The sequence below is a fragment of the Netta rufina genome (assembly GCF_964035555.1).
Source record: "Netta rufina genome assembly, chromosome: 1".
Classification (NCBI taxonomy): Eukaryota; Metazoa; Chordata; class Aves; order Anseriformes; family Anatidae; genus Netta; species Netta rufina.
The window spans coordinates 11577288-11601109 of NC_140123.1; the positions used below are offsets into that span (position 1 = coordinate 11577288).

The 23822-nt window shown below is 40.3% G+C and overlaps 2 protein-coding genes across 10 annotated transcripts in view; one reads left to right on the plus strand and one right to left on the minus strand.

Annotated features, from left to right (window-relative positions):
• The window catches only part of CEP295 (centrosomal protein 295), a 36523-nt gene extending 27095 nt beyond the window's left edge, over window positions 1-9428 (plus strand). For both annotated transcript variants that reach the window (XM_084285587.1, XM_084285588.1), the window contains exons 19-28: window positions 124-357; window positions 1636-1790; window positions 2018-2180; window positions 5125-5783; window positions 6575-6748; window positions 7012-7129; window positions 7420-7623; window positions 8196-8304; window positions 8595-8694; window positions 9201-9428. In XM_084285587.1, the coding sequence (XP_084141713.1) occupies window positions 124-357; window positions 1636-1790; window positions 2018-2180; window positions 5125-5783; window positions 6575-6748; window positions 7012-7129; window positions 7420-7623; window positions 8196-8304; window positions 8595-8694; window positions 9201-9248 (1964 nt within the window). In that variant the 3' untranslated portion in view covers window positions 9249-9428. The remainder of the gene's footprint in view (window positions 1-123; window positions 358-1635; window positions 1791-2017; window positions 2181-5124; window positions 5784-6574; window positions 6749-7011; window positions 7130-7419; window positions 7624-8195; window positions 8305-8594; window positions 8695-9200) is intronic.
• Window positions 9429-10136: 708 nt separating this feature from the next.
• TAF1D (TATA-box binding protein associated factor, RNA polymerase I subunit D) lies at window positions 10137-23687 on the minus strand. 8 transcript variants are annotated; one of them, XM_084296317.1, is made up of 16 exons: window positions 23674-23687; window positions 23233-23296; window positions 20695-20910; window positions 20119-20578; window positions 19641-19816; window positions 18106-18160; window positions 17697-17975; window positions 16602-16668; window positions 16302-16348; window positions 14886-15029; window positions 13866-13903; window positions 13278-13340; window positions 12749-12802; window positions 11829-11908; window positions 10953-11032; window positions 10137-10361 (listed from the first exon to the last, which is right to left on the minus strand). In XM_084296317.1, exons 3-7 carry the CDS (start codon window positions 20895-20897, stop codon window positions 17823-17825), a joined length of 1047 nt encoding a protein of 348 aa, XP_084152443.1. In that variant the 5' UTR covers window positions 20898-20910; window positions 23233-23296; window positions 23674-23687; the 3' UTR covers window positions 10137-10361; window positions 10953-11032; window positions 11829-11908; window positions 12749-12802; window positions 13278-13340; window positions 13866-13903; window positions 14886-15029; window positions 16302-16348; window positions 16602-16668; window positions 17697-17822. The 8 variants fall into 8 exon arrangements, with proteins under 8 accessions (XP_084152443.1, XP_084152438.1, XP_084152445.1 ...); XM_084296312.1 differs by having other exon boundaries at window positions 13251-13340; XM_084296319.1 differs by having other exon boundaries at window positions 13251-13340; window positions 13866-13928.
• Window positions 23688-23822: the final 135 nt, after the last annotated feature.

A 23822-nucleotide genomic window follows, 5' to 3' on the forward strand; every position in this document is an offset into this window, starting at 1 on the left:
ACAAACAAAAAACCAAAACCACAAGAATCAAGATGTTAAGGGTATTTCAGGATACTAAGCAGTGTGTTTTCAGGTGACTTCATGTGAGTGGTTTTTATGAAAACATCTGGCTTCTTATTTCAGGATTGTCTTCTGACAGTACGGAAGACCGAGTTTTGAAAAAAACGGGAAGCTGCCCTTGGAGCTCTTTGCTGCCTTGTACCTCACGGCTGAGGCAAGAGAATCTGTCAAGAGCATCTGAAACCTGGTTGCCAGAAGGAGAAGCGTTCCTTTATAAGGGCAGTGAGATTCAGCAGATCTTGGAGAAATGTGGTGGAGATTTGAACTCTTCATCAGAGAACAATGTGCATTTCCAAGGTACCTGCTATTTTGAAGCATTTGTGTGCCACACTGTCATACAGAAAGAGGAGTTTAATCGGGGTTATGCATTTCTGCATTATATTCAGCCTATATTTTATTGTCAGTGTGTTCTATACATGAGAACTCCTGCTTTGATGATCATCGTCCTTTGCTTTATGTATATGTCTGCATAGTATAGTGCAACAAAAAGATAATCTGATCAGACATCTGATCATATTCTGTGCAGCTTCCTGCTACTATGGCTAGATTGTTTCTGTTGTCTGTGCTTATTGCTTGTGTATCAATAACTCTGTATTAAGGGATTCAGAGCAGACAACAATATATAATTCTTATCAACTATCAACCCTATTTGAATGAATCACCACTTACCAGGCTGCCAGAAGGTCGGTGCTCTCCAGCGTGCACAGTTCTGTGCTCTCTAAATGTGCACATTTAATGATTCATGAAAATAAAAACATCTTTATTAGCTGTCGTGCAGATAACTCCAGTGTTTTAATTTGAACTACTTCCTTCTGCAGTGTGTTTGGAAACATAGAAACACAGAACTTCAGATTCATCTAAAGAAGGGCCTTCTCCTTGTGATCCAAATTGTCCTTCCAACTCAGAGCAGAGCCAATTTACACCAGGTTGCTGAAGGCCTTGTTGAGCAGAGTTCTGAGTATCTCCAGTGGCAGAGATTCCATACCACCCAGGCAACTTGCTTAACAACCTTCACTGGGAATTTTTTTCTTTGTGTCTAACCAGAATTTCTTGCATTCCATCTTTTGTCAATTATCTTTACTTCTGTCACTGGGCATGTTCCAGAAGAACATGACTGCATCTTCTCTCTACTTTGTTTTAGGATGTTGTAGGTGCCAGAGATTTCTGTTCCTCACCTCTTTTCCCACACAAGCCTTTTTGTAAAACTGAACAAACCCAGTTTTTAAGCTTCTCTTCAAACACAATGTGCTTCATCCTTCCTCTAATCATCATTTGTCTCCTCACTGGACTTGCTCCATTGTGTCAGTGTGTACTTTTCATACCAGGAAGCCCTAAATAGGGCACAGTACTTCGTATGCAGTCTTGCAAGTACTTAACAGAGAGCCTCTTGACCGTAGCTTTTCATTTAAAAACAAAATAAATTCAGCACTTTCTTGCTGCTGTTTGTTCCTGCATTGTAAGAATTGGATATTGTAATTATTTATTTATTTTTTTTACAAGCTAGTATTTGTATACCTGCAGAGAATTTTATGTGCTCTACCTATTTCATCTGAAAAGTAATCTCTTTTCTTACAGCTCTAGCAGCTGATCTTGATTTGCCTGAAATGGAGAGGCATTTTCCGAACTCCTGTCATCGGCTCTTTCAGCCTTTGGAACCAAGTTTTGACTTGGATATCTCATCATCCATTTCTCAATACAAGATTTCCCAAGACAACAGAGAATTTAGGAAGGTATTACAGAAAAACTCACGCTTCAAATTTATGTAAGATTGAAATGTGTAATCCCTGTGTTGTGCTTATATGAAACACGGTAATAGTTTTTGACATATGTAGAACTGGAGGCATTTTTGCTGTTAGCAAGGAGAAATGTGATACAAAAAGCAAAAATTGCCATTAACCTTTTATCCTTCATATTCCTGAGAAAATGAAATCTTAATCGGGATTTTTTCTGCCACTAGACTTCCACATTTTCAACAGAAAGTCAAGACACATCTGCATTTCTACATGAGAGAAACTCCAGCCTGAATATACAAAGAGGCAGTCTGCCTTCTGCTCTTGAAACAAACAAGTCTGACGCCATTACATCAGAAGAAGGGTCTCTTAAAGAAAATGGTACTCTGGGTATGTACAATGTAGCCTGATCTACGCTTACAAAATCAAACCATCGCTAATATGGAACTACCAACCTTTAAAATGGGTTTGCTGGGTTGAAACTGGAAAGAAACTATTCCCTTCTAAATCAACAGTGACTAACACAAAAGCAGACCGTTACATTCAAGCCACTGTAATGGATATTAGGTTACTTTGTTTTTTTTGGTCTAACCAGCTCAGCACCATGCAGCCGTTTGCTTGTTCTCCTCAGGTGGAGTGAGGGAGAGAATCAGAAACATAAAAGTTTGAGAGCTCATGGGTTGAGATAAAGGCAGGCGGGTGTTCAGCCACCTCCAGGCAAGCAGGGCTCATCACACCTAATGATTTCTTGAACACAAATGCTGTCACTCCAAACATCCCCCCCACCTTTCTCCTTCTTTACCCCAGCTGTTATTGCTGCACATGACACCACACGGTGTGGGACATCCCTTTGGCCAGCCTGGGTCAGCTCCTGGCTGTGTCCCCTCCCAGCTCCTTGTGCAGCACCAGGAGCTGAACATTCCTTGGTTCTGTCTGAGCACTGCTCTGCAACATCCATCAGTGTGTTACCACTACTATTGTCATCAAAAATCCAAAACAAAATCATACTAGCAAAAAAATTCTTTCCCAGCCAAAACCATGATGTGTGTGGTAATTACGATGTTAGTGAACAAATTTCAGTGCTGTCTGGGACTAATATTTTAGTTTTTTGAAAAAAAAAATCGTGCATACATCCCTCATTTTGTACATTTGAGGAAATCATTCAATTTATGAAACTTTGGTTTTTGAGGCATATGTTAGAATTTCCATACTCTTCTTTCTCTGTTATACGTTGTGTTCTTCAAGAAACCATCAAGCTTTCCTCTTGCACTGTTAAGATGCACCAACAGCCACTGTGTACTGCGTGCTGTGAAATTTGTTCTGATTATAAACTTATTATCTACCTTCAGAATAAAGGAAGAGGAAGAGAGAAAGGAATAAACTTTGAGATTACAGTGTAATAAATAGTAGATTAAAAGCTTAGGATTCTACAGCAGCACTAAGCTAACAGCTGCTCATAACTGGAAAAAAATTTTGTTAATGTTCTGCAGTTGAATTATTAAAATTATTAAAATTATAAACTTAATAAATTATAATTTATAATGCTTACAATTTATAAACTTAATCTGTAACATATTCTAAAGAAAGAACTGATCTGACATTCCAAATGCAGTGAGCAGTAACATAAGTATTTCTGAAGCCCTAAGTTACCAAGAACCAGGTGTTTCAGCACAATGGTGCTCCAACCGGTAACAGTAAAAGTAACACAGTATTTACATAGTGGACGGATTAATAATAGAAATGTTCCTGGTTATTTGCATGTATGTCCACAATATTCTGGGAAATACATACTGGTCATCTTTGAAGCTGCAAGCAACTGTGCTATGTTTATTATGCAGCTTTCACTTCAGATTGCAGGTACTAGTACTAAAAAAAAATGCCAGAAAATGCTTACACTGTGAGACTACCTGGGGTGACAGCAAAGGGGATTTAGGAAACTCCTGCTAGCTGTAACATTCACTTTCTAAATTGCTCATAGAAACAATCTCTGTGCTTTAAACTTCTCTATTATATTTCCCCATCTCTTTTAAATTTTCTTTTTATGAGCCCAAACCAATTATTCTTGTGCTTAAAAAAAAAAAAAAAAAAAAAAAAAAAAAGAAATCAAAAGCTAATTCAGGTTGTCAGTTTGAGGTAGGTTGATATTTTTGTTTCATCATCTGGAGAATTTTCTAGCGATGGCTGATCCTGCAGGGTAATTCCTCCCTCCCTGTAGTCACTTTTGATATTTTAATAACTGCTATTTATCTGGAGACAATATTCCTCATGCATATAATACCAGATATCTTGTTAAACAATACAGAAATTTCTCAAAACAGAAATACTTAAAGGCTTATACGATATATTGCTATCAATATACAAAACGAACCAAAAAAACACTACCACCAAAAAAAAAAACAACTAATAATGTGATGCTGCAGTCCGTGTAACCAGTTTTATCAATCTTATGTCAGAGACATATTAAACGCATGCACACACACACATTTAAAGAAACCTTGTTTGGTAGATGCTGTAGTACTGAAATGCCTCCCCAGTAATTAAAATATTAATATGCTTTTTTTCTCCTTTCTAGCTTCTTCTGGAAAAAAAAATCTTGATTTGTATGCTTAGAATCAAAGGGAAAGATAATGTAGGGTACAATATTGTAACTTTTAGGACTCATAGAATGGGTTGGGCTGGAAGGGACCTTAAAGCCCACCCAACTCCACCCCCCTGCCATGGGCAGGGACACCTCCCACCAGCCCAGGTTGCCCAAAGCCCCATCCAGCCTGGCCTTGAGCACCTCCAGGGATGGGGCATCCACAGCTTCTCTGGGCAGCCTGGGACAGGGCCTCACCACCCTCTGAGGAAGAATTTCTTCCAACTAGCTGACCTAAATGAACAGCTGTCAATGTTCCAGTTTGGAAGTTGTCTTCTACTATGAATTATTTCTGCCCCAGTAATGATGTTTCTGATCGCTTTCTTCCTGTTCTTGAGATTTTGCTGGTGGTTCAAAAGAAACTCAGGACTGCCATTTGCAGTGTATAAATGGATATAAATACAAATCTAGTGATGTACAATGCAGTTATGTTAGCAGCATTATGAAGGTTATCCCTAAACATATTGTAATAAGCAACAAAAAATGTTTCTTTTTTGTGTACAAAATGAATCAAATATTAAAAAAAAATATCAAACTGAATCAAAGTTGAATGAATCAGGTATTGTTAATGGTATTCCATTTTACTAAACTTCAGCAGATTTGCACATTCCTCACCAGTCCTGTTATGGAGGGATTTTTTAAAGGTGAAATTGTGTTGTGTTAAGATAGAATTCTGACTCTAACTTTCTGAAACAGGTTCAGATGAATCTTTCCACCCCCTGCGAGCGGAATCTTCTCTGAGTGATCTCAGCCAGAATGCTGATCAGCCAGAGGACCGTAACGTAATGTTAGAGACGTCGTCTGGACAAAACCCTGGGATTGGAATAAGAGGCAATGAGAACGGTATTTCATCGGCCAGAGAGTATGAAGAACTGACAAGAAGCATGGAGTGTGTTAGTCTGCAGTGTTCAATGGAAGAGACACGAAATGAAAGTCTGAGCTCACTGGAGGAACAAAAATCATTTTATCAGCTAAATACCACACCTGTTCCAGTGGATGAAACTTCCCCTCAACACATATTCAGTGAGAATGTTACATTCAGGCAAGAGGCTCTGTCTTCTGAAAAACTACCTGTCGAGGCATTTGATAGGAAGTACGTGAAGCTTCCTGAGAAATTTCTTCATGTACATGAAGCAAATAAAGCTGTGGCAGTGGATTCTCAGTGCAATAGCCATGTAAAGGAGCAAGATCAAGGATTTCCAGAAGTACAGAAATCCTCCTGGATTACCAGGGAAACCAGCTTGGAAGTCCCAGGCATTCGTTTACAGGCTGTACAACAGAATGTTTCGTTCCTGGGAAGACGTGAAAAACATTCCAGTTCTGTGCCTGGAAGCTCATGTCGTATTCCAGTCTGGGTACGTAAAACAGATTTTTCTTTTAATTTGTGCAGGTATTTTGTTTGTTTACCTTTTTTTTTTTTTTTTTTTTTTTTTTTTTTTTTTTTTACCAAGCTACTTTATGCCTTTAACATAATAAAACTTGGCAAATATTCACTTTATGGTTCCAGTTTGACTTGCCTGTTTCCTGCACTTCTGCTCTCCTGTTTGCTCTTTCAGAGCACTGAAGTAATCAGCAGTGGCTAAATTGAGCTCGAACTTACTTAACTGAAGAAACAGCCCCTTCCCCAGTTAAAAAGGGGGCTAAATAATTTAACCAAAGAATAAGTAAACTTAAAATAGGTTTGACAAAGTGGTGGGTTTTTATATATATATTTTTTTAAAAAGCGTGGCCTGAATGAAAGTAGATTTCAGACATAATTTAAACTTGAGGGGTGATTTTGTTGTTTGGTTGCTTTGAGTTATTTTTTTTTATTTAGCAGTGTTAAGGGGGAAAAAAACAAAAACAAAAACAAAAAACATACTTACATTGCATTTAGGTTGCAGGGTTTGCATACATCAATTAACAAATATCCCAGGCAAGGTGCTCTATTTCCTTAGTGCTTGAGGCAGATTTTTTTTTCTACATTTTGAATGAGCCTTATCTTTGGCACAAGCTACTACCTGTTGCTATTTCTGCAAATAGTGGTGATTTTTTTAAAATATATTTTAATATTAATTATATATACTTATTTTTAAATGTATACAATGTGTATATATATATATATTAATATCTTTTACACTGAGGTCTTGTGTAATCTGTTTGCTAGGAAACTGAGTCGGGGCATGGTATTATGGAGGAACCTGAACTCACTCTGATAAGCTCAAATGACATCAGCGTTGTGGAATCGGACGTTGAGCTTATGAACCAAGAAAAAAGTGAAGAGGATAAAATCAGTAACCCAGCACATGCGAATAAATCTGACCTTAATGATTTTACTGAGGTGAGTCTTAATTAGTGTAATTCTGAAGTTGAGATGCAGTGGGTGAAGGGACTGCAGGATTTATTTTTAAAGTTTTTGAATACTTTTGGAAACATGCTTTCTAATTCTTACTGTCAAGATCAATTTCTGATGTTTTTTCTTGTGCCTAAATGCAAAAAAAGTCTTGTTTCTGTCTGGTGTGTGTCAGTGGTGCAGTACTACTATGTGAGTTAAACTTGTGGTGGATTTTATGCATTTTTAACTAATGTTTCTTTTTGAGACAGGAGAGAGAATTTTTACCACTGGTTCCAGATGTGGATTATTCCATGTTTGTAAGGCCTGACAGTTCTTCCAGAGCCCAGAGTCCCAATGACAGACAGCATCCATCACATCAGACCGCAGGTAATTAACTAGGAGCTTCTCAGGTCTTTGGTATGTTTTGAGGCTTTAAGATGCTTTTGATGCAGTTATTATTACAACATTTGTCTTGGCAGTACTGCTTACAGTACTAGATTCTCTAGCTCTGAATTGCTGCTTATTTTGCAACATTCATTATTTACAATGTCATCTCCTAGCACTATTTCTTAAAGCAGTCAAGGTCAGTATTTTATGAGAAATGGATTGGAATATTTGAGTTATTAGAGGTGACAATGTTCTTTGCTGAAAGTGAGAAATCTCCTTTTCTTTCTCAGAGATGCACCTAGAGTTTCCTTCTGCATCGGGGAGTTTGCAAGAATCTTTTCTGAAAAGAAAGAAGAGCTTCATTCAGAAATCTCTGGAAAGAGTAGAAGAAATCAAAAACAGAGAGAGGAAAAATGAAAAGCCAGAAGCCAAACCATTTCAAAGAAGGAAGTCTGAGAAGTTAAGCAGGCAAAAGGAGTCTTTTCTTCTCCCTGGTATGTTTATCTGATGTAGGAGTAGATACGCTTTTAGTTGCTTTTTAATATCAAAGAACAGCTTTCCCGTTTCTTTCATTGTTGCTTTTGCAGGCATCTCAGGAATGTGAGAAATCTCAGGATGTGAGGAATTTTTTTCCCCATTTAGCTACCTCTTCAGTGGTGTAAAGGCCCTTAATTGTCTGTTTCATACGTGTATGGTCATGAGGTGTCTTATGACTGTATTTAGAGACCTCATTCATCTCTGATGTCTGTTAATAGGGGTTTGGAAGTCAGCTGTTGAGAAGCAGTTGCCTAAGGAGTCAGAGACTTAATTTCAAAAGAAAACTTAATCTCCATTGTGTCCATTCTTCTTGCTTTTCTTTGTTGTAGTTTCATCTTTCAGTCTTTGAAACCTCTTGTGTTTCTGAGTACTCTTGTGCTGAAACACCCTGTCATTGACATTCCTTGATGTTTTACAACCAGTGCCTTGTGTTAACTCAATTTGAGTCTTTATTGGGGCACAGTGTAGCTTTGTATGAACATACGTAGTAGCTAGATTAATTAAAATACATTTTCCGTGTCTTTTGAAGGGAAAAAAGGTGCAGTTGTCAACCAGTTGAAGAAAGTAGGAGAAGTGAAAGTATCTTCTCCAGAAGACAGGAAAGCTGGAAAAGTAGAAATGCATCAGCGTACTTCAAGGTACCGCATTCATACGAAGAAGTTTGGATTAAACAAACAGAAGTAGTTTGTCTGTGCCTTGTGACAGCACTTTGTGGTCTTCCAATTGCACCTTAAGGGACACCGACAGCTCCAGAAAGGGGGTTTTGTAAGGGCCAGGAGGAGGAGAGGAATTTTAAGTGACCCTTGATTATTTGATAGCAAAGTCAAAATTGTTTTTTTCTTAATTTCTAGTAACTGAGACTCCCTTAATGTTAATGTACTGCTTTGCCACTTTGCTTCCTGACAGTATTTTCCCATTGTTTTGACAGGCTTTATAATCAACTTGAAGAAGTAAAAACCAGGAAGGAGGAAAAGAAAAGGCAAGAAACTTCTGCTAAAAACAGAGAAAAGGCTAAGGAGTTTCAGAAGGTAAAATCACGTTAGGATCTTGTGCTGGTCAGTTCTCATTTCACTGAGCTTCCAATCAGAGATGGTTCTGCAAGGTGTGACTGAACAGACCATGGACTGAGTCAGAGTGTTTCAGCTTAGCTTCTGGGGAGCTGTTACCTAATGTTTGGTAACTCAGGGGAGCTTTTAAGGATTTCATAGGTGTTGCTATGGGCGTATCATGCTTTAGACAGCCCGAGTGGACACAGTCACTGTGTTTGTAAGTTCAGAGCACCTCTTGGGGCTGAAATCTTTCTCTATAGGAAATTGGCTTTGGCTGTTCCAGGGAACTTCTGTTTCTACTGAGCTGAGCGTACCTGAGCTCAAGGTGGCAAGGATCCTGTTTGATGTGCCTACGACCAGGAGCTGCTATATATAGAAGCTATACAGTTGCTGTTAAAATGTTCAGGCTACACCCAAGTAGTACCTGTTTTCTGCTTTACTACATTTTTAGTATGACTGTTTTCTCATGATTTCCTTATTTGCAGAAAATGCTAGAAAAATTACGAGCCAAGAAGACAGGGAAAACACCTTGACTGGCAGAAGCCTTTGAGCGCTCTCCATTACTGGACAGGTACACTTCAAAAGAGCAAGTACTTGTAAGATCTTCTTTCAATAAGGTGTCTGTGTAATACCTCATGTAACAGTTCAGCAGTAATTCTGCAGACCTTAATTACTTTTAACCTGTGGCAAACTTTACTAGAATGACAATGCTCAAAGACTTCTGTGATGTGCATTTTTGGTTCTAAGAACTTGTAATACACATTGTGTAAAAATAAAGGTTCTTTTTTAAAAAAAACTTCATCTATGGGTTCCTTCTGAAAAGCTGCATCTTCATGCTTTATGTAGTTCATGTTTACTTAGATGCATCTTAGAGCTGAGGGCAGGATAACACAAACTGTAAGCTGAACTGCTACTGCAAGGCTAAATTTTGTTAATTTGGTAGAGTACCTGTGTAGCTCTATGAAATTTGGCCATTGTTAAATAGGGAAATACCTGTCCCTGGATAAGCAAAGCCTCAGAAAGGAAGGAGTTTCTCTTTAAACAATTAAAGCTGCTTTTTTTTTGTTGTTGTTCCAGAAAGCACTATCAATGCTGTTGTAGCTGAAGAGACTTTCAAACTGCTCCCTCCTCTCTAAGTAAAGCGTGTAAGCCAAAGGCAGTTTGTCATTCCTGGAATTAAGTGACATGGAGGGTTGCTGCAATGTGGGGGGAGCAGAGGGAGTAATTATACAGCTGAAGGGGGGAGGATCTACTCTCATCTTCACTCACCCCAGTGGTTTTAAAAGGCTGCTCTGTCTTATGCTTGAATATTCTTGTTCCTTTCTTATAAAGGGAAAAAGAAACCAACTTCACCATGGTTTTTAGTATAGGGTTAAGAAATAATCCCCAGCTGCAGCTGTTCCTTTCAGACATTACTTTTATTTAAATGTTGTGACATGTACCGAATGAACACCCCCCAAGCCTGAATACAGTTGAGTTCAAATAACAGAAGTGGGGGAAAAGCAATTGGTAACACATTTCAGTTTCCAGAGCAGTAAGGAAAGTTAGAGTGACATGAATTACTGCAATTAATACTAACATCCTTTGCATTTAAGAGCTGTTCTGTTCTTCCTTGCAACAAACTTGCAGCAACATCACAGCAGGACCTGAAAGAGAAGAGCACACATTAGCACCATGATTCCAGAGGAAAGCCATCTGAACTGCTGCCTTTGTTTTCCTATAGTTTAAAGCAACTTATTTGGTAGTATGGTACCCATGGAAAAGCAGTAGTGCAGGAACATGTTTATATATCCCTTAATGAAGATGTTTATGGGCAAAGAAAAAACATTTTCCAATGCCAGCTCTATAATAATTTTATTCCAACCAGTGTGTCTAGCATTTCAGTCCTGCACTTCCATCCCCTCCCCCACCTATTTTGGATCTATTCAAAGCCTTCCATGCAGCTCCAGGCACATCACACTCCCAAGGCAGAAAGCAGCAGCATCCTCTCTCCACCAGCACCTCAGAAAGATGACAGGGCAGTAGATCAACTTTTTTCACTCTAAGCAGCTTTACTGCATCAGGTTTTATCTCCTCAGAAATAGACCACAGCACACACAATGTGTCCACAGCATCCTGCAGAGGATTTCAATGTACGGTCACCGCGTTAAGAGCTGCTGGTTTTTCAGCCAGGCAAACCCTCTTTGAAGTGACCCTGAGCATCCTTTTAGTACCAGCAATTCTGGCAAGCATCTCACCTTCAGACTTGCTCCAGCAGCACTCAGGTGTTGTTTTTCACCCCTCTGAAGTTCAGTGACTTGGTAACTGACACTACAAGCTAAGAAGTCAAGATGGTTAGTGCAGCAAGCTGCAGTTGGGTGCAGACTGCATGGAGCAGAGACATTCGTTTTCCCCAGTCTGTATGCACAACTCTCTCCACAGCAGCTTCTGGAGCCTGAATTAAGAGGTGGAGATTCTAAAACTGACTCCTTGGTAGCCCAAGTGTCAGAGCTGCCCAACACCTCAGCAGGAATCTGTTCAGTTAACTTTACCAGCAAAAGGCAGGGAGCATGTGTCTGACCTACGTTCAGGCTTTATTCCCAGCAGATCTAGTGCCACGCAAGGTGGCAGTTCAAGAGTCTGATGGACTTGCTTTATGGTCATGTCCACAGCCTACCAGAAACTTAACATCCTAGCAGCTTTGGTAATGACCAGATTGTCACTGCTACTACCACCAACTTAAATCAGTATTTAAGTCCCAGATTTAAGTATCCCATCCTTTTTCTTAAGGACCAATCAAAATTGTGCCAATATGCCAAGCTGCATATCAACAAGCCTAATATGTTAAATGTTTCAAAAAAGAATTAATCATGACCAGCAACAGCCCTTCCTTCAGGAGCTACAAAATCACTGTCTAACTCTGTGGCATCCACTCAATTTACACAAATGCCCAGGTTTGACTTGCAGATGAAGCAGCTTGCCCAGGTACTGCCAACACACCCAGGACCATCTGCTACTGGGCAAGGATTTCTGTCTTTCACCAGACAGTTTAGTTCAAGTCCTATCAAGTTAACAACCACAGTTCTGTAAAGTTGCCTGAAACCTTCAGTACTAACATGTAACTCAGTGCTTACCAGTCAAAGAGGTCATTATCCTCTTCCACAGCTAATCCTTTTAAAATACAAAATTCCCTTTGTTCTGTATTCCAAATCACCTGTTAAAAAAAAAAACAAAACTGAATACACCTGGGAGAACCAGCTCTCCCACTGGAATGTTGTGCACAGAATAAGGAATGCACTCAGATCCCTGAAGAGGACAAGGTTTGTATCAGCAGAAATACCAGGTTTAACACACACGGCAGAATGAAAACCAACGATGCCAAATGCCGAACTGCTGTAGCACTGTTTTTTGAACACCCCATCAGAGGAATGCTGCTGGGTGCAGATACCATACAGTGCAACAGGTGCAATAGCTCCATCCACCACTGCACACATTAAGGTTCAAGCTCTTTCTATACCCACTTCACAAAAGCTGTCATGCATTTAAGAGAAAAGAAATTCCATCAATTTCAGCAGCTTCAGAACTTCCAAGTATTTACTTTTTCCAAAGCATTTTGCGTGTTTTACTTTAAGCTATGCTCTGTAGAACAGAATCCAGGAATTTCAACAGTATAGTAGTAAGTTCTGAGCTTCTCAGCCAGTTTAACTCAAACATTTGAAGAATTTGAAGTTTAAAGATAGAAAAGCAGTATTTATTGCTCAGTTAAATAACACAACAAAAACCCAGCATGTTATGAAGTTATTTCAAGACCAGACAGACACCGGACTGCTGGCTTTTTTTCTTTTTAAAAAGCTATAGCAACCAAACCAAGAACTAGTAAGTAACTGCTTTAGGATTAAAGCTGGAATAGACCCTCCCAAGACAAGAAAACTTAACCCACAATCAACAATGGAATAATTTTGATACCCATACACAAAAAAATGGCTGAAATTCAAGCCATGTAATTAACCATGTTAGTTACACTTGAAATCTCAACACATCTTTTGACTCTTACCAAGCTTCTCCATTTGCACCACTTTTCATTTGTGTGAAATGCAGAAGCCAGTACCTGAAGGAGAACATAACGCATTATATTTATTCCTCTAACAGTAAATGAAGATTTGTCTTGTAGTTTTATCCCACAGAGCTAACAGGTAGTTCAATGGGTAAAACTAAACCACAAGTTTGTTCTGTGAGGCGTTTCCAACGACATGAACCTACAGCAGAGATCCCATCGGGATAGACCTCACCACTGCTGTTACCACCAACTAATACAACAGATACAAATCCAACAGACCAGAGAAGCATAGAACAGTAGTTGCTCCTAAAGTACCTTTTTACTTTTTTCAATAAATTTAGGGGAAGAGGGAAGGGAAACAATGCACTAAGATGCAGTGCATCCTTCATATCAGCAACAGTTTTAATATTAAAAAGCTAGCAGTACCTTAATTGGAATCAACAGAGGAAATTAACTACAGCATTTATTTGAACACTTGCAACACACATAACATACGTACTTGCACAACCTCAGCTGGCATTCTAACCTGCTGCAGGTTCATATTCCTGGGAAATGGCTTCTTGTTCTTCTCATTTTCTCTCTGCACCTCCTGAAAAAGCAACATTACGAGGTTACGAAGTGACACGTATGTGCACACAAACAAGTAGAGCCTACAGCATTACTGAAGTGATTTCTGATCACCAGAAGCATTTCTGATAACCTCGCTCACTGGAATCACATTTAAAGCTATGACATCCGAATATTAAATGCAACTATGTAATTTGACAGGTTTTTTAATTAATAAGAAGTCAGCCTTTATCTTTACTCACTGACAGAACACTGCTTGTTAATTCAGAATGGCCACCCAGAATAAAGTGAGATGAAAAACACAGAACTGGTTTGTTCAGAAAGGCTATTCTCACTCACTCTCTTCAGAGCAGTTGAACATTTTGCCAATCATCACAACAATTATCTTACAATACTCTCACATTTGGAGGAAGGTGAGTATCTGATGCAGCAACACTGCATCTCCCCAGTAAGAAAAAACAGCAATGTACCAGCTCAGTGGATTGAAGTAAGACAGCTAATTTGCACTCATCAACGGACATAAGAATTTGGTATCAAACCAACTTACCAAGACTTTCCTTCAGACTGGACTGGTCGGTGGGCTTCCTGAAAAGACAGCAAGTTACAGGATCTGAAAAACAGTTCTAAGTTCAGCTCAGGTATTCTTATATTTGACATCAAACATTTCTTTTGAGATCAGAGACGTGGCCCAGCCTGTCACAAAGTCATCAACAAAATCTACCTGCAATTTAAGAAATGCAAATGCTATTGTCTATGAAATGTAAGTAAGCGAGTTACCTACATCAACTGGTATTGGGATGTCAAGAAAACAGGTATGAGATTCCACTTTAAGACAGCTTACAAGTATGCTTTCATGAACCATTTACAGGACTGGAGCACTTCATGCCCTTCTTGTAGCTGCCAACCTTCCCCTGTAGGCAGGATGCCGAATTTAAAAGGAAAACGAGCCGACCCTTGGGGTTTTGTTTTATTGTAGCTACGTTTTAGACCATGCTTGCATAATCGTTTCACTAATTAAGTCTGTTACAGGCCTCATTGTCACCACTGCAATGAGCTTTACAGTGAGGAAAGCACAACCTGTTGCTGTTCTAGCCACGTTGTTCAATTCAGACACACAGTGAGTTGTGTCTATTTGCTGAAAAACGAGGCATAACAACGCTGCACTATGCCTGGAAAGTAACTTCTGTTTCTAAAACTCAGCCAGTTAACTTTCTGATACCTGGATTTGTGTTTCAAAATGCAACGACTTCCTCAAATACCTCCCACTGCAAGAAATGTTTTGGAACCAAAAATATTATCACGTAACAGTTCCAAGAAATTTTTCATCTACTTGTTTCAACAGAAACACCAAGTTCAATCAGCATGTCCACATTAAAACCATGATGCCAGCAGCTGAAACACTGCAGTGCTGCTTTTTCAACGCATCATCAGGAAGACACTGCTGGGCACACGTGCCATACAGTGCACAGGCTGATTACTTGCTGATTACTTATTGCAGTATTCAATGTACTTCTCTGAAAAAAACTAATTCTCTCATGCTGACGCCCAGCAGGAACACAAAGCTTACCTCTTTTCCTAATGCATTCCACAGGAGTGTGTACAGAAGATTTGTACATCAGAAGGTCAGCAAACAGCTCTCAAGAATTCAAGCAGTCCAAAAACAAGTTACAACTGCTCAGTGCTGCCAAGCCGGTGAATTCATCCACAAAGTCTGGGAAGGAAACAATGCAACGAGACTGTACTTCTGCAAAGGCCATATAAAATTCCCACCCCAAATTCAGGATTTAGATTAAACGCTGCTTGAATAAATGCAAAGATTGTCCCTTCATATTAGTAACACAACCAATACATGCATCAGCTGTGGGTTGCGAAGAAGGGTTTTTTTTAAGCACTAGGTTCCAGGTTTTTTGTCTACAGCACCAGACAAAAACTGAACACGTGCTGAAATGAACTGAAGGCATCAGCTTTCACCTTATTTTTCACTATCTGTAGGCTATATTTGAAGAGCACACAGAAATGAAGCTCAATTCCTCAGTCTCCTATCTACTTACCCCATTAATAACTGTCACCTTTCATATCATGCTTCCTGTTTTTAGACAGGTGTAATTTGGACTACAGTGACTGGGGCAACAAGTTCAGTATCAGATACTCCGTCACAGAAATCAATTTGGCACAGCACAAGTTCTCTAGTCTAGTACCCTTCCTACAGCAAAGGCCAGAAGATGATGCTGTGCTCCTACCCTCTTACAGGGAAGAATGCTCTCTGAAGGCTTCACTACTTGCTCAGCTACATCTCTTACCTTCCTATCTTGCAGATTTTTTCCTGTCCATCTACCCTACCTAAAGTGTTCTTCTTCCATGCTATTTCCTAGGCCCTCCAGAAGACACAAGAACTTGACACATGAAAGAAGCTTCTTGAAGGAGGCTTCACAACTTTAGAGATCTATGTCCAGGACTAGCTCCCTTCTGATGTTCCCAAGACACAGGGCATGCATTAAGATGGGATTTTACCAGAAGGAAGCAATCAGAAGCTGCAGCTGCATGACACCCGCCTGTACAGAAATTGTTGGCGGGACACCACCAGGACACTAAGTGCACAGTAGCTCTCCAACCTCCTCAGCACAGAAGGCTCCTGGTAATATCCAAAACAAATCACATTTGTCCTTGGTTGAGAGGCCCTGTGGCATTCAACACCAGGTTAAACAGAAGTATTTCCATATATGACTTCTAAAAAAACTGCCTTTAATATGCAGGTACTACAGAATTATTTTACCTTCCATTCAAGCAGAAGCTACAGGCTCTAAGTTTGGTTAGACTGATAAAAGGAGTGTTACTCTGAACTTTCTCTCTCAAGGCTTCACACATAGCAGTGAAATGTGATTTATTCACCTGAAACACACTAGACTGTTTTTCAAAAACATTTTGTTTTGGTAGCAAAAGCTACCTGAAGTAAATAGCCACTGCAAACCAAGTAACAGCTCACCTCTTGCATCAGTTGACTGGTATTTCATTATCCAAAAGCAACAGAAACTGGAAAAAAAGGAAAGGGATAAGAACTATTAGATATGATGAAGTAACGTGAGATTCCTAAAGCCAAAAGCTATGTTTCAGCAATCAATTTAACAGCTGTAACAAGCTGGCTTTTCATGTGAACAAATCCAGTTCTAATCAGAATTGAAATTTAGTTCATTTCTGAGTCACTCAGCAGTTGAACAGAAAAATTCATCATGTGAACTGCAGAATGAGCAGCACTCCCTCCACACACCACCTCGCTATGCCTTACCCAGCAAGAACCCCACTCCTAGGTCCAGGATCAGTCTGTGAAGCCAGAGTACTTCTCAGGTAGATGCCTAGAAGAGTTACATTCAGCCATTAATTTTGGACCATGATTAAGTATCATCTTCAATTACTGAAGAGTAGGTTTTTGTAGTCTTATTCCTCCCTACAGCTATTAAGTTGCAATAGGGAAACCTCAAGGGAAATCTTCAGATTTGAAACCTTAATTCAAGCAAATAAGGAATGCAACTTGACCAATCCTCTTTGTACTGAGCACTCGCAGTGAATCTCCCCAGCCTCTAAGATAAGCAGATGCTTGCTTTTTTTTTTTTTTTTGGATCCCCATTCAGCATCAACAACTTTTACCTGCTGAACAGCTGTTAGTTTGTTGCCGACAGCAATTTGGCTATTGCAGAATATTTGGGGCTGAACCCATTGCTCATTTACATCTCCTTGATTTACAGGTAAGCTTTTTAAACATAACGTTTTAAAAAAATATTTCTACCACTATCAAGACAGCCTTGTGATCAATGAGTTATCACTTAAAGCTCATTAGTCATGTTTCCAACTGTCTCAAACACCTTTCAGGAAGGAAATTTAGATTTGAGGCAGCACTTGTTAAGTACTATCATCCTACAGAGCTTCCTATTTCTGCTTAGTTACATTCACGAGACCCCATTAAAAAAATCTTTAAACTTAAGACCAATTAACCAATTTAGTATTCTGAAACACAGCCTGCATTTCCTTGAGATACTGAAGAATAACCCCTCAAATATCACTCAGTCTTACTCCCTTAAAGCTATCAAGCTTCCTCTGCAAAGCTATGGAAGGGGTCTCTGACTCCCCCTTCATAACATGAATGCACATGTGCGCGCACACACACACTCTTCTAGATTCTGCTTCTGTTAAATCACAAGATTTTGAACATTTCTTAATTCTGCAATTCTACGATCCATTGATTATACAAGTTAAGTTGCAGAAGCTAATATTTAAACACTATTACCAGCCATCAAGGATATTAGATATCTGACAGATAAATGCTCAGCAAAATAATTATACTTGTTTCCTAACAGTCAGACACAAATAATCCCGACATACTCACCTTAAACCCAATCTGACGAGGTTGCTGCGTTGATAGCTTAACGTGGTCTTCAACACTTTAACCCACGTAGGCCTTAACAGGGTATCTGCAGAGTGACCACTGCCACCTCCCTTAGCAGTTTGCTGTTCACTGGAGTGAACCTCGCTGAAGCCCAGACTTCGCAGCAGCACGGTCTCTCTTTTTTACTTCCACTGCTCTTGTTGATTTTGCACGTTTTGTTTCTGTCTTGGATTTCTTCTTACTGGGAAGGGTGCTGCTTAAAATGAAACAGCTGTTGTCCTGAATCAATGAAAGACAGCATATTCACAAGTCTAATTTTGAGACACTTCACTTTGATAAGGACATTACCTACAACTTCTTTAACCTCAGAAGGTTATGGAGTTTTTGAAGTTAAGGAATATTTACTCACCACTACTCTGACATCAAAGTCATCTTCATTATCAGCACCCATGCTGCTGTCATCACTGAAATAGACAAAATTTAAATCAAACTCAGTACTCTTATAGTAGCTTAACATACTTAGGCTGTTTTCCTACCACAATCCCTGGCTTCTCGTAATAGGTATGGAAGCGCTACAGCTTGTGGGTAAGACTACTGCTTTTACAGGAGGCTGTTCTCAGGCGAGTTTCTGGCAACAGAATTACATCCCAGCTACCAACACAGGCGGGACAAACTCATTTCCACTATGGTCCATGAGTTTTTAAAGCAAGACAACTTCCCAGAAAGCTGGGACAATTTTAGTCCTACTACTGTTACCCACTTTAGTGGCTTACCCGAATACTTCAACACACAAGAGCTACCAGTTTGAGTGGCAAGTGAATAATACCTGAACAGGCTTGTACCTTTACATTATCTTCTAGCTTCCCCATTTTAAGGTGCTAATAAGTATATTTACAACACCAAGTCACCTTACTGACTTTTTGATCCACTTATTGCGTGTAAATAAACTGTTTTGATCATACAGACCTAAGATGATACCCTTGTATCATAAAATGCTCTACTTTATTTGTGGTAACTGTAGAACAGGAAATATTTCCTCCAGGAAAATATTTCAGGAAATATTTCCCCAAAATGAAGATTTCAGTCAATCACATTTCAATTGCATGATGTGGATATAGGTTAACAAAAAGGGTAGATTAGAGCTCAATACACCTACAGCTGGGTCACAAAAATCACACACTATTACAGCCAACTGTTCTTCCTCCTGAATTGTTCAGCTCTAGGTGTAGCAGACTGCACTGGATCTGGCTGGGGTAGCTTGCTTTGTAGCAGCCCATAAGGTGCTCTGCTTTGGATTTGCGATTGCAAGACTTGTGTCTGTTGCTGAACAGTGCCTGGACAGCTTCACAACTTGCCCTTTCCTCGTTCTGTTCCACCCAGCCCACCCCCAAGCAAGCAGGCTACAGGTGAGCAAGAAATAGGAGGTGGAGACAGCGAGAGTGCCCACCTGAAGTGACCAAAGGCTGATTTCATACTGTGGAGCATCAGGTTCAGCAACAAATACCAGGGGTTTGCTCTTGTCCCCATTCCCCGCTCTCCTGTGCTGCTGCTCAGGGGGAGGAGGTGGAGGAGGGTGGATAGGGGGAAGGTGTTTTTAACTCATTTTTTCCATTTCTCACTCATCTAGCTTGTCAGCAATAGGTCATAAATTACATTAATCTCCCATGCTGAGTTTTGCCTGTGACAGTAACTGGTGAGTGATCTCCCTGTCCTTGTTTTAGCACAGGAGCTTTCTGTTACCACGCTATAGTGGTGGTTCAGCTGTTCATCAGTGCTAAACCACCACGCATGTTACTGACTTACAGGAGTACATTGTCATTTAACCGATCAAAGTCATGCATCTACCTGTTGATAACAGCATTGACGCTGTATACTTGAATTTGTGTTTTAGTTTAGAACAAGACAGCAAGCTTTTTACTCCCTAAAAATATTAGAGGAACTTACTTCATCTCCTGGATAGGGGAAATGGGACCTTCATCATCTAAATACTTGTGTTTCCGTACTGCCAGACATTCTCTTTCTAAGTCTTCACTAGCTTGAAGTGCTTTCAAAGCCTTTTTGAGGTGTTCTTCATATTTGAGCATTTCAATGTACTGCAAATATCCCTTTGTAGCTGCTTGCTAAAAAAAAACAAAAAAAAACATCAGGCAAGATTTTAAAAATACTACTATGATAAAGCAAAGAAATCAAGTCTTTATACTATCAACCAAATTGCAGTATTAAATTGACACCCTTATTTCAGCTGTGCTTTTCTTTAAGGTATCAAACAGAAAACAGCAAGTGTCCTGCCTAACAAAAATAAAGCCAGCTTTGCTTCACTGTATGTAGCACATCAGGTAAAAGCAGAAAACAGCCAAATTACATTCCCTGTTTTTAAAATAAATTCAAAATTAAAACATTTCTCCAGTAAAACAGGACTCACCTCATAGTTAAGAACCATCTTTAAGGGAATATGCTTTGTCCCATAATGTTTTTCAACAAAAGGGAACTGAACACCCCGATGTAGAAGCCTTTCCCTCTTTTCTTGTGGCGAGGCTGTCAGTGGAGGCCTCCTAGTAGGCATGTATGTGTGCTTATGCCTTGTCTTTGTCTCTGTCTCCGTCTTCGTCTTCCTCTTCCTCCTCCTCCTTTTACTCCGAAAATTTTTGTGTGCAGCAGTTTTAAACTTCCTTCCCCTGAAGTGATAGGCAAAAATGGCTTTCAAATTAAGCTTGGATTTCTTCTCTTTGGAGGGTTCAGGTAGCTTCACTGGACTCAGAGGAGACGGAGAAGAATCTGAACTTTCATCATCATGCACTGTTATAACATCTTCCACTTGTTGCCTTGAAGGTTGTGATCTCCTTTTTTGCTTTGAAGGTGCAGCGGTGTGGTCCTCACTGCCACTAGAAGCAAAAAGGTCACCCAAAAAACATTTACTTTCAACAGAATACGTACATTCATGAGGTTATCACGCAGGTTTTGTGCATGAAAAGTTCTCTAACTAGCAATAAAAACTCACATTTCTGAATCACTGCTGTCCAGGATGACCTCAACTGAAGACTCCTCAGGAGTGGCACCCTTCCGCCTTGAGCGCGAGCATTTCCTTTGGTTATTTGTTGTGTGCTCATGTAACATGTACGTTTCTTCCTGTTGAGTGCATATTAGGTCTTGGGCATCAGGGTAATCAGAACCAGAAGCCTGGGATTCATCCATATCAGTCATGTTTCAATCTGTCCTAAAATCAATGAGCATTCAAGAAATTAAAGAAAATCCTGTGTTAGCCAGGCAAACCTCCCCTGCTCCATTTCAAAGGGTTCACTTAAAACAATTTGTGTGCAAACTTTTACATGAAGTTCTCCTGTATATGGACACATGCATGTAAGCCAGCAGCTTAACTTTAAAGGATGCTGCAGTTCTAAGTCACACTCAAGCCCTCACTTCACTGTAGTTTATAATAATTTTGAATTTATCCAGGCCTGTTGGCATGAGAAACAACACCATTTCCCTGTTCTTTAAGGTCTCCTGCTCTAACTATCTATCAGCATTTTGTTTACTGATTAATAACAAAAACGGAGACTAGCCCCAAAAGAAAAAAGTAACTGTCAGCTGAATCTGCAATGCAATCCACCCCTTGAACTGCATAAATCTATACAAAACAGACTGGAACACACAGCAGAGGAACCTGCCCTCACTGAGTAATAGCCTGGAGTCATTTTATCCGCGTGCCAGTCATTTACTAACCTCTAGTTCTCTATCTTGGGAATTTTAACATGCTTTTTACACATATAAACCAGCTGTAATAGATAAGATTAACATGCCAAAACAAATGGTTACAGGACTGTGACTACTCACAGGACTAAGTTCCATTTCCTACCCTACCCATACAGCTACAAGCTATGATCAGAAAAAAGGTGACAAATACCACAGGACTATATTGCAGCCGTTGTTACCGTAAAAGCAGAAAATAAAACACTCTAAGACCTATTTGAAAATCTTAGCAAGTGGGCATTCTTTACTATCAAAGCTGCAGCACTGGAGACACGTATGGATTGCTCTGCCAAAGTGCATCTGCCTTCTCAAGGCTGACCAAAAAAAAAATATATATATATATATATATATATGTATATAATCATAAGGTTTACATATTCATTCCATTTCTTGAAAAAGTCATACATATTACTATTGCTTTACTGAAATTATTTATGTATGTTCCTCCCACCCGCATAGACTCAATTGAAGCAGTGGCCAAGGTGGTTGTTCAAGCCTCTTTGCCTGTTGATTAACCCTGAACCCCTTTTCACTACTTTTTCCTTAAAAAGTGTTGTTTTGCTGACGTGCCAGCAAAGTTATACATGCTCTTTAATTTCTTTCTTATGTTGCAACACTTCCTCCACTTTAATTTATTAGTGCTTAACTAAGCAGAACATATAATACAAAATTCCTCACGAGGCAGGACATATAGTAGAAGGTTCGTTCTATGCTAGTATCGGTGAAATTCAGGCCAAGAGACCTATCAGTATCACTGCACATCAGCAGTTATGAACAGCCTACATTTGGGAATGAGTTTTTGCATCATGTAATTGTTCAAGGTAAACCTTCTTTTTGTTTTTTTTTTTTTTTCAAAATTAATTTATTTATCACCCTGCACTAAACGCAGGTGTGGGAGTACAGCAGAACTGAAAATCGACCTAATGGAATTTCAGAAGCAGCAGAGGGGCCAAATGTGCCCTTCTTTGGTGCCAGATGAAATGCAAAAAGGTACTGTAATTTTCCAAGACTTGTTCTTGAGAGTAAGAAAGCAGGTATGCTTTATTAACAGCAATGGATACATGGGGAATAATTCCACCAACACACGCACCCAAGCACAACAATGAGTACTTATTTATAGTTTAGAGAGATATATATTCACACCATTTCCAAGAAAGGTAAGCATTTAATGTTAATGGTTTCTCAGAACTAATCATCATATTGTCCCTCCTACTCTCACATATGCAGTATCCTCTGGTAGACACATTTTGGGATCTTTTTGATTAAGGCTCAGTCTTCACTGTGTACTTTTCCATCTTTGTGCATGCTCATTCACTATTTAACTGTTTCAGCAGTTTTGCTCTTTACAAGCTCAGCTGTTTTCATTAAGATCTGCTTTGGGGCACTGTGTTCCCTCTTCAGGTAAGTTCTTCCTCACTCTTGTGATCAGAGCCAAGTCTCCCTATCAGTGAGGCTGATACAACTCCACAATCCCTTTTCATTTGCAAGTTTTATGTCTTACAATCCTGTGTTTTAATTTCGAAGTAAGTTTTTGTATCATGTTACCTACTCCCTTCCATGTTTTTTCAAAACTGAAGTAATTTGTTTACAAACCCACACTAAAAGCACGTGTAGGGGGATGAAGCTCACCCTAATGTGGTTCCAGAGGGGCCTCATTTGGTGCCAGAGCAGCCGCATGGCTGCTCTGCTGCTTGTGGCCATCCACACAAAGCCTAAGCAATGCAAACTCCAGAACAAAAGCACCTGCAACAACACCAGCTTTCCCCACTCACCTGCAGATAACACTTACAGTTAGGGGCTAAGCACCAGCTTCTACGTCGTCTCTCTCACCACGCGGCATGCCAAGCAGCTCCCTGAAAAAGAAAGCCAACCCACTCCTTACACACTGACGGATCTTTTCCCTCGGGAGAGCCAGAAAGCAGCCTAAAGGCGCCCAGCCCCAGGGCGGACATTTTGTGCGCGGCCACTGCCCTTACCACAGCCCGGGGGCGCCCCGGCAGCCGTGAGGGGAAACTCGCCGCCGCCCTGCCCGCTCCTTAAGGCGATCCCCGGCCCATTCCACAGGCTCACCCCTTCCCCGGGCTCGCTCCTCAAGCAGGCTCCCGGCTACAAGCGCTGGGCGAGCAGGAGGGAGCGGCCATCGCCTCAGCATCGCCTCAGCCTCCCCTCAGTCGTGCGCCTCGCCCGCCAAATGGCGGCGGGCGCCGCGCTCCCCCCCTGCCCCTCTCACCTCACGCTCCCGCGCCGCAAAGGGCTCGAAATGGCCGCCCCGGGGACTAAATAGCGGTCGGCTCTCGCGAGAGGAGCTGGAGAGGAGGCAGGGAAAGGAGGAGGGATGGCTGGAGGCTGGGAGGGTCGGGCTGGAGGCGTCATGGAGGG

Excerpts from the sequence above, each read along its gene's own strand:
- TAF1D (XM_084296318.1), bottom strand. The coding sequence starts at position 20,897 with ATGACTGATATGGATGAATCCCAGGCTTCTGGTTCTGATTACCCTGAT. Across the intron at positions 19,817-20,118 it reads AGATGGTTCTTAACTATGAG|CAAGCAGCTACAAAGGGATA; the intron begins GTGAGTCCTGTT and ends GTTTTTTTTTAG. Across the intron at positions 17,976-18,105 it reads ACTTTGATGTCAGAGTAGTG|GACAACAGCTGTTTCATTTT; the intron begins GTGAGTAAATAT and ends TCATTGATTCAG.